The 12,232-nt window shown below is 46.0% G+C and overlaps 4 protein-coding genes across 4 annotated transcripts; 2 read left to right on the plus strand and 2 right to left on the minus strand.

Moving 5' to 3' along the window:
- Window positions 1-305: 305 nt before the first annotated feature.
- BP5553_03685 (Amidase) lies at window positions 306-2,727 on the plus strand (the record flags this gene model as incomplete). Its single annotated transcript, XM_032012308.1, has 13 exons — window positions 306-378; window positions 432-652; window positions 711-861; window positions 925-1,012; window positions 1,068-1,104; window positions 1,172-1,241; window positions 1,302-1,335; window positions 1,389-1,423; window positions 1,486-1,506; window positions 1,562-1,930; window positions 1,985-2,309; window positions 2,400-2,545; window positions 2,609-2,727. The coding sequence occupies 13 exons, from the start codon at window positions 306-308 to the stop codon at window positions 2,725-2,727; spliced, it is 1,689 nt and encodes a 562-aa protein (XP_031872001.1).
- A 2,851-nt stretch (window positions 2,728-5,578) lies between these two features.
- On the plus strand, window positions 5,579-6,175 carry BP5553_03686 (TPR-like protein; the record flags this gene model as incomplete). Its single annotated transcript, XM_032012309.1, has 1 exon — window positions 5,579-6,175. The coding sequence occupies one exon, from the start codon at window positions 5,579-5,581 to the stop codon at window positions 6,173-6,175; it is 597 nt and encodes a 198-aa protein (XP_031872002.1).
- A 1,160-nt stretch (window positions 6,176-7,335) lies between these two features.
- Window positions 7,336-8,160, minus strand: BP5553_03687 (uncharacterized protein; the record flags this gene model as incomplete). The annotated part of the gene is made up of 1 exon (XM_032012310.1): window positions 7,336-8,160. One exon carries the CDS (start codon window positions 8,158-8,160, stop codon window positions 7,336-7,338), a length of 825 nt encoding a protein of 274 aa, XP_031872003.1.
- A 2,379-nt stretch (window positions 8,161-10,539) lies between these two features.
- Window positions 10,540-11,337, minus strand: BP5553_03688 (uncharacterized protein; the record flags this gene model as incomplete). Its single annotated transcript, XM_032012311.1, has 3 exons — window positions 10,540-11,062; window positions 11,116-11,189; window positions 11,257-11,337. 3 exons carry the CDS (start codon window positions 11,335-11,337, stop codon window positions 10,540-10,542), a joined length of 678 nt encoding a protein of 225 aa, XP_031872004.1.
- Window positions 11,338-12,232: the final 895 nt, after the last annotated feature.

The following is a 12,232-nucleotide window of genomic DNA, read 5'->3' on the forward strand; positions in this document are numbered from 1 at the left end:
GGCATCGGAAGGTTTCTCCGCCCCTCAAGTCATGGCCCGTGTTGCTTTTCTGATGTACCAAGGCCAGCGGGTAATGGTTTCCCCACGAAGAGTGGAGGTAGAAGTTATGGAACGTTGTTTAGGGAGTTATATTTATACAGAGACTACCGCAGAACACCCAAGCCACCCTGGATTGCACTTCTTGTGTCGAATCTTAACACAAACATCGCCAATGTCTTGCTAATTTCTCCTGTTTATTTAAAATATTTCTGAAGTGACTTGCGAGTCTTCATTGTACTTGAACTGTTTGTGTAGGAACAACAAAAATGCCGGGAAAATCAGTCAAAACGGCGGCTGACTTCGCAGAGGCAATCCAGAAGAAGAATTTTGAACAGCTTCGTAATGAGCGCGCACTAGCCTCTGATGTTGCACTTATGCTGATTCTCCTTTAGAACTTATTCCTGTCGAATGGCGAATTCCCGAAGACAAGCTCCCCAGCAAGGAACAAGTCCAAGTAATTAATTTCACTGCGGAATGCGGAATACTTAGTAAGGAAGAGCTTGAAATTGTGTGCAAAGATACCAGTGAGCTGTTGAGCGAATTAGCGGGCGGAAATATTACTTGTTTGGCTGTCACCACGGCGTTTTGCAAAGCAGCGGCAATTGCTCACCAGGTATGCCCTCTTGAGAATAAATCAATGTAGACGATGAGCTGAATATGAGTTTCCACAGCTTACAAACTGCCTGACTGAGATATTCTTTACCCAAGCTCTTCATAGAGCGAAGGAACTCGATAATGTCTTTGCAAAAACTGGCAAGCCAACTGGTGCCCTCTTCGGCTTGCCCATATCTTTAAAGGACCAATTTCAAATCAAAGGCACAGGTGAGCAAGTCTACATATTTATTAAGCGCCTAATAATCTCTAACGTAGTTTAATTTTATGTAGAATGCAATATGGGGACTGTTTCCTGGATTGGACACATTTCCGAGGAAAACGCAGTCCTCGTCGACATTCTCCAGGATGCCGGGGCTATGTAAGATGTTCTATGCAAGGCACTTGTTATGCCAGTCCGCTGACAACTTACCAAGTCTTCCGTTCAGGATAAACGTCTCGCAATCGCTGATGGTACGTCCAGGATATATTTGCTGTTGTCAATGCTATGCTGCCCCGAACTGACTTGTGATCTACGCAGTTCCCCGAGGCGGATAATTATGTTTATGGAAGGTCCGACAATCCATTTAATAGAACTTTGACTTGTGGCGGTTAGTTGTGTTCACCATTATAACAACGGCGTATTTGCTGACGTGACGATGTTTCATTAGGTTCAAGCGGCGGAGAGGGCGTTGTGGTATCAATGTAAGCCTCAGTAATTGAGGTTAATACAAAAAAGGTGCTGAATTCGAACCTAGGCATGGAAGTGCAATCGGTGTTGGCACTGATCTTGGTTCGTTTTCCCTGCTACTCTAATGCCGAACTTCTGAAACTAACCCATTCTTCTCATTTTAGGCGGTTCCGTTCGCGTCCCAGGTAATACATCATCTAAAATTCACACCCGTATTCCCACTCACAGCTTCGCTCCTAGCGGCATACAACGGCCTCTATGGTCTTCGCCCAACCTCCAATCGCCTCCCATATGCTGGAGCACGAAACTCTCTACTCGGTTTTGAAGGCGTTGCCCCCACACTCGGTCCCATTTCAAACTCTCTGTCCGGGGTCTACGCATTCGTAAAAGCAGTCTTAGATGCCAAGCCATGGTTGCTCGACTCTAGAACCCCTGAGATACCATGGAGACAAGAAATGGCAAGCCTGCATCACTTGAGGAATGCAGATGGCACACCAAGAAAGCCGGTTTACGGAATTATGAGGTGGGATAAGTATGTTATGCCTTGGCCACCTGTACGAAGAGCTATCGAGATGACCGTTTCTGCTCTTGCCAAAGCTGGATATGAAGGTATTGAATTTTGGTATTTCCTGCAGGAATAATTCTGACAAGTTGTAACTATAGTCGTCGACTTCGAACCCCCTTTTGATAGCCAAGAAGCGGAAAAGGTCGTTATGGGAATATTCTCTTCTGACGGTGGCGAAGATCTCAGACGCACCCTCGCTCCATCAGGAGAGCCCCGTCACCCTATGATGGTCACTGGTGAAAGCGACCTGCCCATCAGCGTATATGAGAGCTGGCAGTTGAACGTGGAAAAAAATAGAGTTCAAGATGCATGGCTCAAAGCCTGGAATGCTACAGCGAAGCTTTCAAGCATAGGGCAACCAATTGACGGGTTGATTCTACCCCCTTGTGCGCATGTCGCGCATAAGCATGGGAAGTGGCCGAAGTAGGTTGTATTTTGTTGGCATTGTTTAATATTACTCTAGCGCATCAGCCCTGATGCCTCTGACCTCTGGCTGACATATGAATTGTATAGACATACCATCTATACAAGCCTCTTTAATCTGATAGATTATCCAGCCATGGTCATCCCCGTTCATTCAGCTGTCGATCCTGAACTCGATCCCATCGATAAAGAATTCAAACCTGCTAGTGCTAGGGATGCCGAGATTCAAGCTATGTGTAAGTCTTTCTTCTCATTCATCTGGCTGACTTTTGATGCTGATATATACCCACCATATATAGATTCTCCCAAGGAGTACGCTGGCGCCCCAATTGCGGTGCAGCTTGTCTGTCGACGATTTAGAGAAGAGGAGTGCATTGGATTGACAGGCATTATTACCGATGCGCTGAAATACGCATGAGGTGATTGATATAAGCTGGAATTGGCGCAAGCAAGAAAGAAACTGCGAGTTTGTTGACGAGGGCTGTATTAGATAATTTTCAGAGAGGGGAAACGCTAGAGGCTCCAGTTATGATTTTGGAACATAAATTTTGCCTTACACTGCTGCAAATATTGCTACGTAAGATCAGGGTATCTCCATGGTGGATATTTTCATCCTCCAGTTGCCACAAGCATGAGCAGTACGGTATAGGTTTATATTTGTGTTTATCGAAGAAACGTGCTGCGATTAGAGTGTTGGGAAACTTGAGGCACCGCATCAAGGCCGGGGTGCCCAAAGTTCAAGAAAGGATTTGCGGGATTCCCAAGAGGTTGCAGAAATACCAATCGAGAAGTGGAATATGGTTCCTGGGGAATGAGAAAGCTCCTTCCCCTAGCCATACACAAGTCGAGCCTGCCACTAAGGTTGTTCACCTTCAAAACGACAACCTCGTCTATTCTCGAAGACGTAAAAGAAATCCGAGAAAAAAATATCAACACTTATAAAAGCAGTGCGCTCTAATCTAAATATTTCAAAAAAGGGAAAAAGAAACTATTAGGGATTATAAATATCACTTCAATAGCAAAAGCAAAAGAGTTGAGCCCAGTGTCGAATGCCTAGTCTCTTGTCGTTTTGTCGTAGTCGTCTTTACTTCTATCTCGGCCCAGCAATTTGACCTGAACCACCAAGCCTGGTGGTCGCCTTTTGTGCTGTAATTACAGGCCTATGGAAATATATAAGGGTCAAAAACACGTTCGTTGCAAACCCCCCATTCTTTAAGTATGGTTCTAGGTTATGACATAAAAGCCGCTTCACCTCGTCAAAAGCTAAATGTATATTTGGTTACCATGTCCAGGAATACCTGTTGAATAATACTATGCAAAGTCAAACCCTATTCCCGGACTTCGCACTTCATATTTACTGTAGAGTGGGATACGTACACAAGAACATATAGCACAAATTACTACCACCGAAAGTAAAGCTACAGAGGACTCAAAGTCAGTTACCTTGCATGCATATCATCAACAATTACTGGATGCAGGCTTGCTGCTTATGCCTTCCTGAGACCTCTAAAACCCCCCAATCGCCTTACCCTGGTTTCATTTTTGAACCCCAAAGAGACTCCCAAATGTGTAAAAGTCCTAGTGGTCTGAGTAGCTCTTACGAAATCCTTTATAATCCGTAAGAGCCACCCTTCTGTTTATAATGTGGGCGTTGGCGGGATACCACGCGATATCCACGTGCTGAGAACCAGTTCAACATCAACAATTGGCCAGGAGGCTCTTGGCGCAAGGACGAAAAACGTGCAGTATTTTGCGACGTGCAACAAAAGTCATCTGCCATTCTTGGTTTTTCTAGAATGCGCGCCTTGTTGCCAATCGGAGAATAACTAAGTTTGGTAATGGCAGCGCCACAAAGCCGGAAATAAGGACCGGAACACGAATAGTCTTGCCCACTCGAGTATATCGGTCTTACGCTACAATGCGATATATCATAATTTGGGATGATTGTATGACTCAAATATAACATTCATAAGGCAATAACCAAACGACGGAAATTGCAAAAGCTTATTAAGCACGTAGCCATAGTCCACATCGTCGACATGATAATAGTTCACTCTGAATATGGGAATACGGAGTATCGGAATGACAAGTCCTCCCTAAACCCTTTGACCCACGCCCAAGAAATAGCTGACAGCATATGCCAAGTGTACACATATTTAAAATTCGTGGATCAGGCAGCCACGGTGTAGTCCGAGCGGCGCTAGTTTGCTGTTGAGGATGTCTGCCGATTAGTATCGGCCATGGCTCTGCATGTCTGGTTCGGATTTTCCCAAACTATCGAAGTTCGGGAGTCCCTGAGCCTGTTTGAGTGGAGTTGGTTATGGATGCCTCATGGCTTCCTCGTCATGTTGGAGGGGTTGTATCTAGCGTGGCATTTTGTGGTGCGTCAGACCCAGCTATAGACCCATCTTATACAAGAATCGTCCGAGACCTAGCAGGAAGCCGTCCCAGAGATCGTAGACTTCCCACCAGATAACGTGGAGTACACCGCCACACATTTTTATCGAGTGAGTCTTTACCTAGGCCTGCGTCGCGCTGGAGGTGGTTTCGGTGGCGATGATGTTCGGCCTCCCCTTGGTTAATATATTGAGAAACGAGGCACTGGAGGGGATGGTGCCGGAGTTTAGGGTAACAGGGACGAGATTGTTGCAACGATGGCGCTGAGAGTTGTGATTTATTTGGCTCGCGTTTTGAAGAAATGCCTGGTCCTGTTGTACTATAGGGTATCAAATCAATGAGATGAATGAGAATAGAACTAAGACTTCTAAATAAGAGCACATCACGATAATATATCCGCTCTGAATGACTCAGCATGTCACCTGCTTGGGCAAGCCTTCACATGCTTCTGGTGCTGGTCTGAAGATCATAGTCATCCGGAGGAGTATGGGATGATCTCAGTAATTGCTCGCCACGAGATATACCAATCGCAAGAGCGTGCCCCCAGCACAGCCTTTGCCGTGCCATCAGGTAACTTGCGCTGAGATAACGAATGATGTTGGGTGAAGCAATGAAGGCTAAGAGATGTCTCCATATGTCACAGTAAGATGACGTTGCGTAGTTGAGGCGGAGAAAGGACGAGAGCAAAGAACCGAAGTTCAACCGATATCAATCACGTGCGTCGCCGACTTTCAGCCTCGCTGTCCTCTAGACGGAAATTGTGCTGTACGACAACTTGGACAACAACCTTCAAAGACATTTTCCATTCGAACAATACCAAATTCCACACAACACCCCTCAATCCGAGATATTACACACAGAGAGCATTCGCCATGGAGGACACCGAAACCTTTACGTTACTCCCGCTTAAAATGGATCCGCAATCCAAAGCTATCACATCTACCAGCGGCTCCCGAGCCCTTCAAGAAGAACTGGCGACCCTAAACAACATCCACCGCTCCTTACTGACCCTTGATTCGCCCGTCCCACCTCCCCCGATTCCCGTCAACCCAAAACGCTCCGCAAATATCACTAAGCTGCGAGAATCAGGGAACAACGAATTCCGCAAAGGCAGACACCCCGAAGCCATTAGATTCTATGACCTAGGGCTACAAATGGCACTTACTCGGCCAGCGTGGGAACCTAGTGGGCTGGTGAGAGACGAGGTGGCTGGTCTGTACGCAAATAGAGCGCAGGCGCATATGGCAATGTCGAACTGGGTTGAGGGTTCCGTGGATGCGGAGTCAAGTGTGGAGGCCAAGAAAGTGGGCAATGCAAAGGCATGGTGGAGAAAGGGACGGTGTTTGATGGAAATGGGACGTTTAGAGGAGGCCAAGGAGTGGGTTGGACGGGGGCTTGAAATGGAAGGGAATGAGGCAGATTTGGTTGGCCTGCTGAAGGATATCGAGGAAAAGAGCAAGAAGGCGTGACGCTCCAAGGAATGACATTGTACATGACATATAGCCTTCCGTCACTGGATTGGACCCTAGAGCGGACTGAAGTTGGGAGAACATTGGGATTGCTTTGGAAGGTCTTGCATTGAACTCTGGAGCTGGGAGTTTGGCGTTCTAGTCCTATCTTTTATGGAATAAGAAGTAATCAACCCTAGCCATCCCTGGTGATCGTTGAAAGCTCAACGCGTGATGGCTTTGATTCTAACTCAGACATTTTGTGGTTCAAATTTTACCTTTTGAATTCATCTTTGAGACCACCGTCCAAGTGTGTATGGCGCATTGATCACTCACTTCTGAGAAATGCCGCTTTGATTGGATTCAACTGTGAAATATCAGCGTGAGGAATTTTGAGGGGATGCCCTTCGTTGAACAACATCGAATTCCGATGAGAGGCGGTCCACACACTCTCGAATCAGGGAAAATGCTGTATTTTCTTCTTCTAGTGCAAGCTCGTTGTCTCAGACGATCGACTAGTCATTCACGGAGTAGTGCAAGGCCACTTAAATGCTTCCGTGAGGCCTCTTGCCAAGTGTTGCAGCAAAAACCGGGCCCTCCAAGGAACGACCATTCTCCCCACCGAATCTTTCCCTTGATTTCTAGATATCACTGCCATAATCCCAACCTTAATGAAGAGCAGACTAGCACTGCACAATTCTTATGCTTAACACTTTGGTATAGAGGGTCAATGGTATTGTAAAATTGTGGTATAGTTTCCGCATTTGTGAATGATCATACAGGATTCTCGATTGTTCATACACCTTTGCTGCTCCTCTCATTTCTCCTAGGTCGGGCTTTGTAGACCTTGTCATTTCAATCAATCGTACACGATCAGTCCATATGTGCTGACTAGTTATTCGACTGGTCAGCAAGCTGTTGCTTAATCCCTGGTTAGTACCTACCTAAGCATAACCTTTAAACGCAGAACTCAAGCATAGCCTGCCTACCCTATCACTATGGTTCCAGATATAACCAAGGAAGCCCTCCGTAGGGTTCCTGCTCGAAGTCGTAAACAAGGCAAATGTTCTTATCGTTGTTGAAGTCCTCCTCTGTAAGCTTCTCGACGACAGATCGATCGTTCACATCCCTCGCGGTAATTTGTATTTCCTTTACTATGATTGGATGTCCTGAGTACCCAGTTACTGCCTATATTCGCGCATGAAAGCTGTATCTCTGGCATTATCGTACCGCGCTATGTCGCTCATCATCTGCCCCATCAGCTCCTGTCGTCGCTCCGAAGAAAAGTTATATATCTCTCTTCGCCTGCCTTGACCCACATTGCGCACTTCCGTTGCGGTAGGCTCTGCTCCTCCGTGGAACGTTGCTCGCATCGGTTGGGGCACGGCGGATTGTGGTATGGCAATAATCAGGACTCTTCTAGCTGGGCCAGGCCTGTACACTGGGCCAGTCCTGTACAAGAGCCGCGCCGATCTATTCGATCCTCGTGAAGGGGGAGCACCAGTGCTTGCCTCTGCAATACCGGGTTGTGATGGTGGTTGGCCATGCGAAAGATAATTAGAAGGGATGGCTTCTCTCCCAGCGCTTGGTGTGCCTGATTGAATCTCGAAGCCATGTTGAGGTTGTTCGGGGCCGGTGTTAGATCCACTGTTATCGTCCGCAGTGTTCGCTTCCGCTAAGGGATTGATGGAACCATTTTCGACTCGAAGATCGGTTTGGGATATGGGTTCAGCTCCTGGAAAGATTGGCAGATCGGAGACCAACACGGGATTTTCTTCCCCTGGTTCTGCCGCTTCGGAGAGCTCTGGCGTAGCCCTTTCTGGGTAGATGAGCCTCCGTCTAAGAGAGCGAAAACGCATACGGGGCGCTCCAGGGGGCGCTCCAGGAGGCTCCCTTTCTTCCTGTTCACCTCCAACTTCGCCAACGATACTTCCAGAGGTGTTCGCACCATTCCTTTGTGGGTCGGCATCTGCCACCGAGTTGGGGGCAGTGCTACCGGTCTCCATATTGATGTCCTTTCGATGCTATTCCCGCTATCAAGCAAGCAAATCAAGTGGCAGGTTGATATGGCCTCGAGCCGAGAGTGTAGAATTGGATGTATGTGATTTCCGTATGTTGCTCGCCTTGTTACTAACCTGAAGGGATGCCGTTCAGGTATTGTGGGCCAGGAAGGCGTGAAGGAAATTGCTTCGTTGCCGTCTCTTTTCTATATTGTTGGTTTCTGACTGAAGAGATGAGGTTGAAATGCTGTCGTCGAATTTATTGGGAGCTCACAATAGAAGATTATTCTCATCGGGTGATAGTAACAGTTGTAGTTTATCCCCAGTGGGCGACGGCGAACCGGTTAGGCAGGTTTGACGGGTTAATTCACAATTCTTACGACCAATTGCTCAGCCCGTGAACGTAGAGGCCTCTTAGACATGAGGGCCTCTTGAGCGTGAGGACCCTTGAACATGTAGGCTTTGTTCTTACACCTCTACATATATTTCCAACCACTGATGAGCTTGCGGAGCACACGGGACCCTGCACTACTAGTTATGTTATTTGAATATCTTGGAAACTCCCCAGTTGTTCGTCACTTAATTACATACTATTAGCGCTGGTGTGGCCTCCTATCAATTGGATACCCTCCTCTAGTTACGGCAACAATTATCTCTGTACCGGACGCCTAGCTTTTATTATTAGAGCAAAACCGGATCACCCAAGCAAATTTGTTATATCTACTGTGACAAGTGGTTTGAGCTTGTAAGTGCAAACTCTTTGTATGCTCCTTAGTAGTAACTAATATGGGGTTTATTGCAGCAGCCTATTATTCTGATATTGGACTCTCATAATCTCCTGTAACAACATCATTGCACGCCTCACGGTGACGAATACTTCAGCATTGACACCTAGCTGTTCCGCAACCTCTCCATCAGTACTTCACCACCCCAAGGATCCCTCAACCAACAACTAATTTCGAGCTAAGATTAACCTCTTGATCCATCTTAATCCAAGCTATAGCACATATTTTATAAAGCAGTGAGAGTTTTGCCTGCTTGAGCGATAACGACTTGTAAGATATTGGAGGTCCTCCAGTCCGAGCACCTTTAGCGTTATGACTGAGGACTGGCCAGCCTCGGGTTGGCTTAGTTCGAAAACGTATCTTTTTGGGCCCTTTAGAGAGACTTTTCTAGTAGCTATTCATGTTGTGCTTGCAAGGTTATCAAAATGTTGTCCCGAGGTTTAGCTCTATACAAGGGAGGGGAAGATGAATTTGATGTTCCAAGATATACCTCACTTTTTCATAACGAATCACTTTAGAAGTACTACACTCTTTGTCACATAATTTTTGTTATGGGAAACCTTAGGTTGAAAAGAACTGGGGTTACTGTCCTTTTCTCTATTCAACAAAGTGTTTTCTTTCAAACACTTGCTCCTTAACCTAGAACATAACGGCGCACCACTACCTGAATTCTGAACGCTTCGCCAAGTAGATCTATCTCCGAAAAGCGTACATGTTCCTATTTACTTGTCTGCTGATCCGCTCTCTCAATTTTATCGTCCATCACTGATCCTTCTGCCAGGCTGTCTTATTTAAACCTTCGCCCTCTCTTGAACTCTCACGTTCTGGTCTGGCCCATTCCTTCCCCAACTCCCCACCTTATCCTTCATTCTCTTAAATATCCTTTCCATAGCTTCTCAACCAACGCTGAGGTTTTGATCTCTCCTAAACATTACAAAACCTGTAACTAGCAATTCAATATCTTTTTGCAGGGTTGTGTAGGGTGCGTCTAAGTTGCAACACATGTCTTGTTTTTATAAGATATTATGTAGTCGATGTACTTAGCGCCACGCCGAGTGAGTTCGTACTAAGAGCATTGAGTTATTTGAATATGGTGCTATAGTATTCAAGAAGTCTTCCAACGCTGTTAGATGGTCATTTCTATGGGATAGTCTTACGTTCTCTAAATATTGATAGGATATAGTTTCCCTAGACCATGTCAGTTATATTATGTAAAGGTTCACAGATTGTAGGAAGTGAGTGCTGATGAATTGCTACTCCATGTTACTACTTGGTATGTAGGAGAATCACTTTCTCACTCGATCCCTTGGACCAGGCCATTGTTACTGATTGAATACTTTGAATACCTCGAAAAAAAGGTATAGCTTTTGGTATGCCTGGGTTTCAAACTTGCATTATTTAAGATATGTGGAAGCTAAACTTTTGGGGTGAAGAGTCAGGCTTATGCCCCGATTAATTAACTAGCGACCAGTCTGCATGAAGGTGTCCACGTGGGTCAGCCCCAACCTTAACCTGAGCTCGAACTTAAACGTGAAACGCAAAGAAGAATCCCACCGCGCCAAAAGAGGTTGCAAGTGAATAGGTGTCTTGAGCCACAAATTCAGTGCTCATCAGCCTTGCCCTCATTAGCCTTACCCACACCAGAAACTGTCAACCTTCCCAGCTTTCCCTCGATGGTTGCATGGATCCTAAGCCTGTCGCCAGAATCAACCAAGCACTTCATCACGGCATCCTCCATAGTTCCATCAACAGTTCCCTCATCTTCAAAGCTCCGACGGGAGATATAAGGGGTGTCTACATCGCAACAGGCATCAGTTGCTGTGCGAATGGCATGAGGATCCTCATCTCCGTCTTGGTGAAGGGTGGTCAAGTAGCTCATGTCATCTGGAGTAAGGCCGATAATGTAGAAGCGGTTGCGTGGCTCCATAGTCTCGTTGTACGATTTTACGTGCGAAATGAACTCGTTTCTGAAGGTCTTATCATCGGTGCGACCAGCCTTGGGTGCAGTGGACGTGTCTGAGTGGGGCCGAAGGCAAGAGACAGAGTGGTGATGGGTTTTGAGGTATGCGGCAAGCTTGTAATGGGTGTTGCTGCCTCGAACCACGTCCGCGACCACGTTGTAGCTGAGGAGCATGTGTTAGCTTTTAGGCAAAATCCGGACTACTGGATGACTTACAAGTGCATATCGGCATCAGTGAGGTTGATGAGGTCGAGAGCTGTGTCTGGTACAGCGAAGTAGTGGTAGGCATACTGCATGAGAAAGTTAGTTTGTGCTTTCCACAAAGTGAATGAGATCGATCTATACGGATATACGTACAAAGTGATACAGGACGTCAGAACGAGGGTCGTATCCAGATGGGATATTCGTCGCTCCGCTGGTAGTTGGTTGGACAGACATCACAGCTATATAGCTCATTTGTCTTGTGATGCGACGTGATTGCGGGTGATTGTGGGTGATAGTGCCTGTTATACTTCTATCGCAAAGCAAAATGATGTTGCAAAGTTGCTATAGGGTGTGGAAGTTTATGGAAGAGAGAAGGGGTTGTATAGTGGAGAATATACCGCCTTAAATAGACGCGAACTCTCGCTGCGTGATTGCACCTAGCATTGCTACGATGTATTCACTAGCTACCTGTGCTATATTGTTACTACAATGATGTCATCTCAGTGCAACCATTCACACAGCCATTCACTAATCAATGCATATGCTCCTAAACATATCTCAAACCGTGCCTCGCTTATTGCACTGCATTTTTTGTCTATATTTTGCCGGCTTGAGATACTTCATTTTCCAGCTCTCGTATACTAATATGAATGGGTCATTTACATCACAGTTTAGGCTACCTTCATTTTCAGTGATTAAGGGAATTGGTTTAACTTGTGTAGTGGTACTTTGCACATAGAGATATGATACATACTCCCCTGATTCGTAAGCAAATAGGGGGTACTAAAAAGACTTAAAGTAGCAGAGCAACCTTATGAAGTACAAGTTTCTAAACTTCACAAAGAGACTAAAAGCTCTAAATCTTCCCGATTGTAAACTTTTACTGCCATAGAGAAAACATAATGGAGTATTGGGTGGCCTTTGGCAGAATCGGGCCGCCGCGTCTTGCCAAGGCAGGAAAGAGCAAGTAAACCAAGTACCCCATTCAGAACCTCTTGAGGACATGCGGAATTTCCCTAGTCCCTTAAATAGATACATTAACTAATTAACCACTAAGTTATCAGGACCCATGCCCTTATATCGCTTTGAAGATGTTGTCCGGAAATGCGAAGTTGCCTAGCAAGCTTGA

Source organism: Venustampulla echinocandica (assembly GCF_003357145.1).
Source record: "Venustampulla echinocandica strain BP 5553 chromosome Unknown scaffold_1, whole genome shotgun sequence".
Classification (NCBI taxonomy): Eukaryota; Fungi; Ascomycota; class Leotiomycetes; order Helotiales; family Pleuroascaceae; genus Venustampulla; species Venustampulla echinocandica.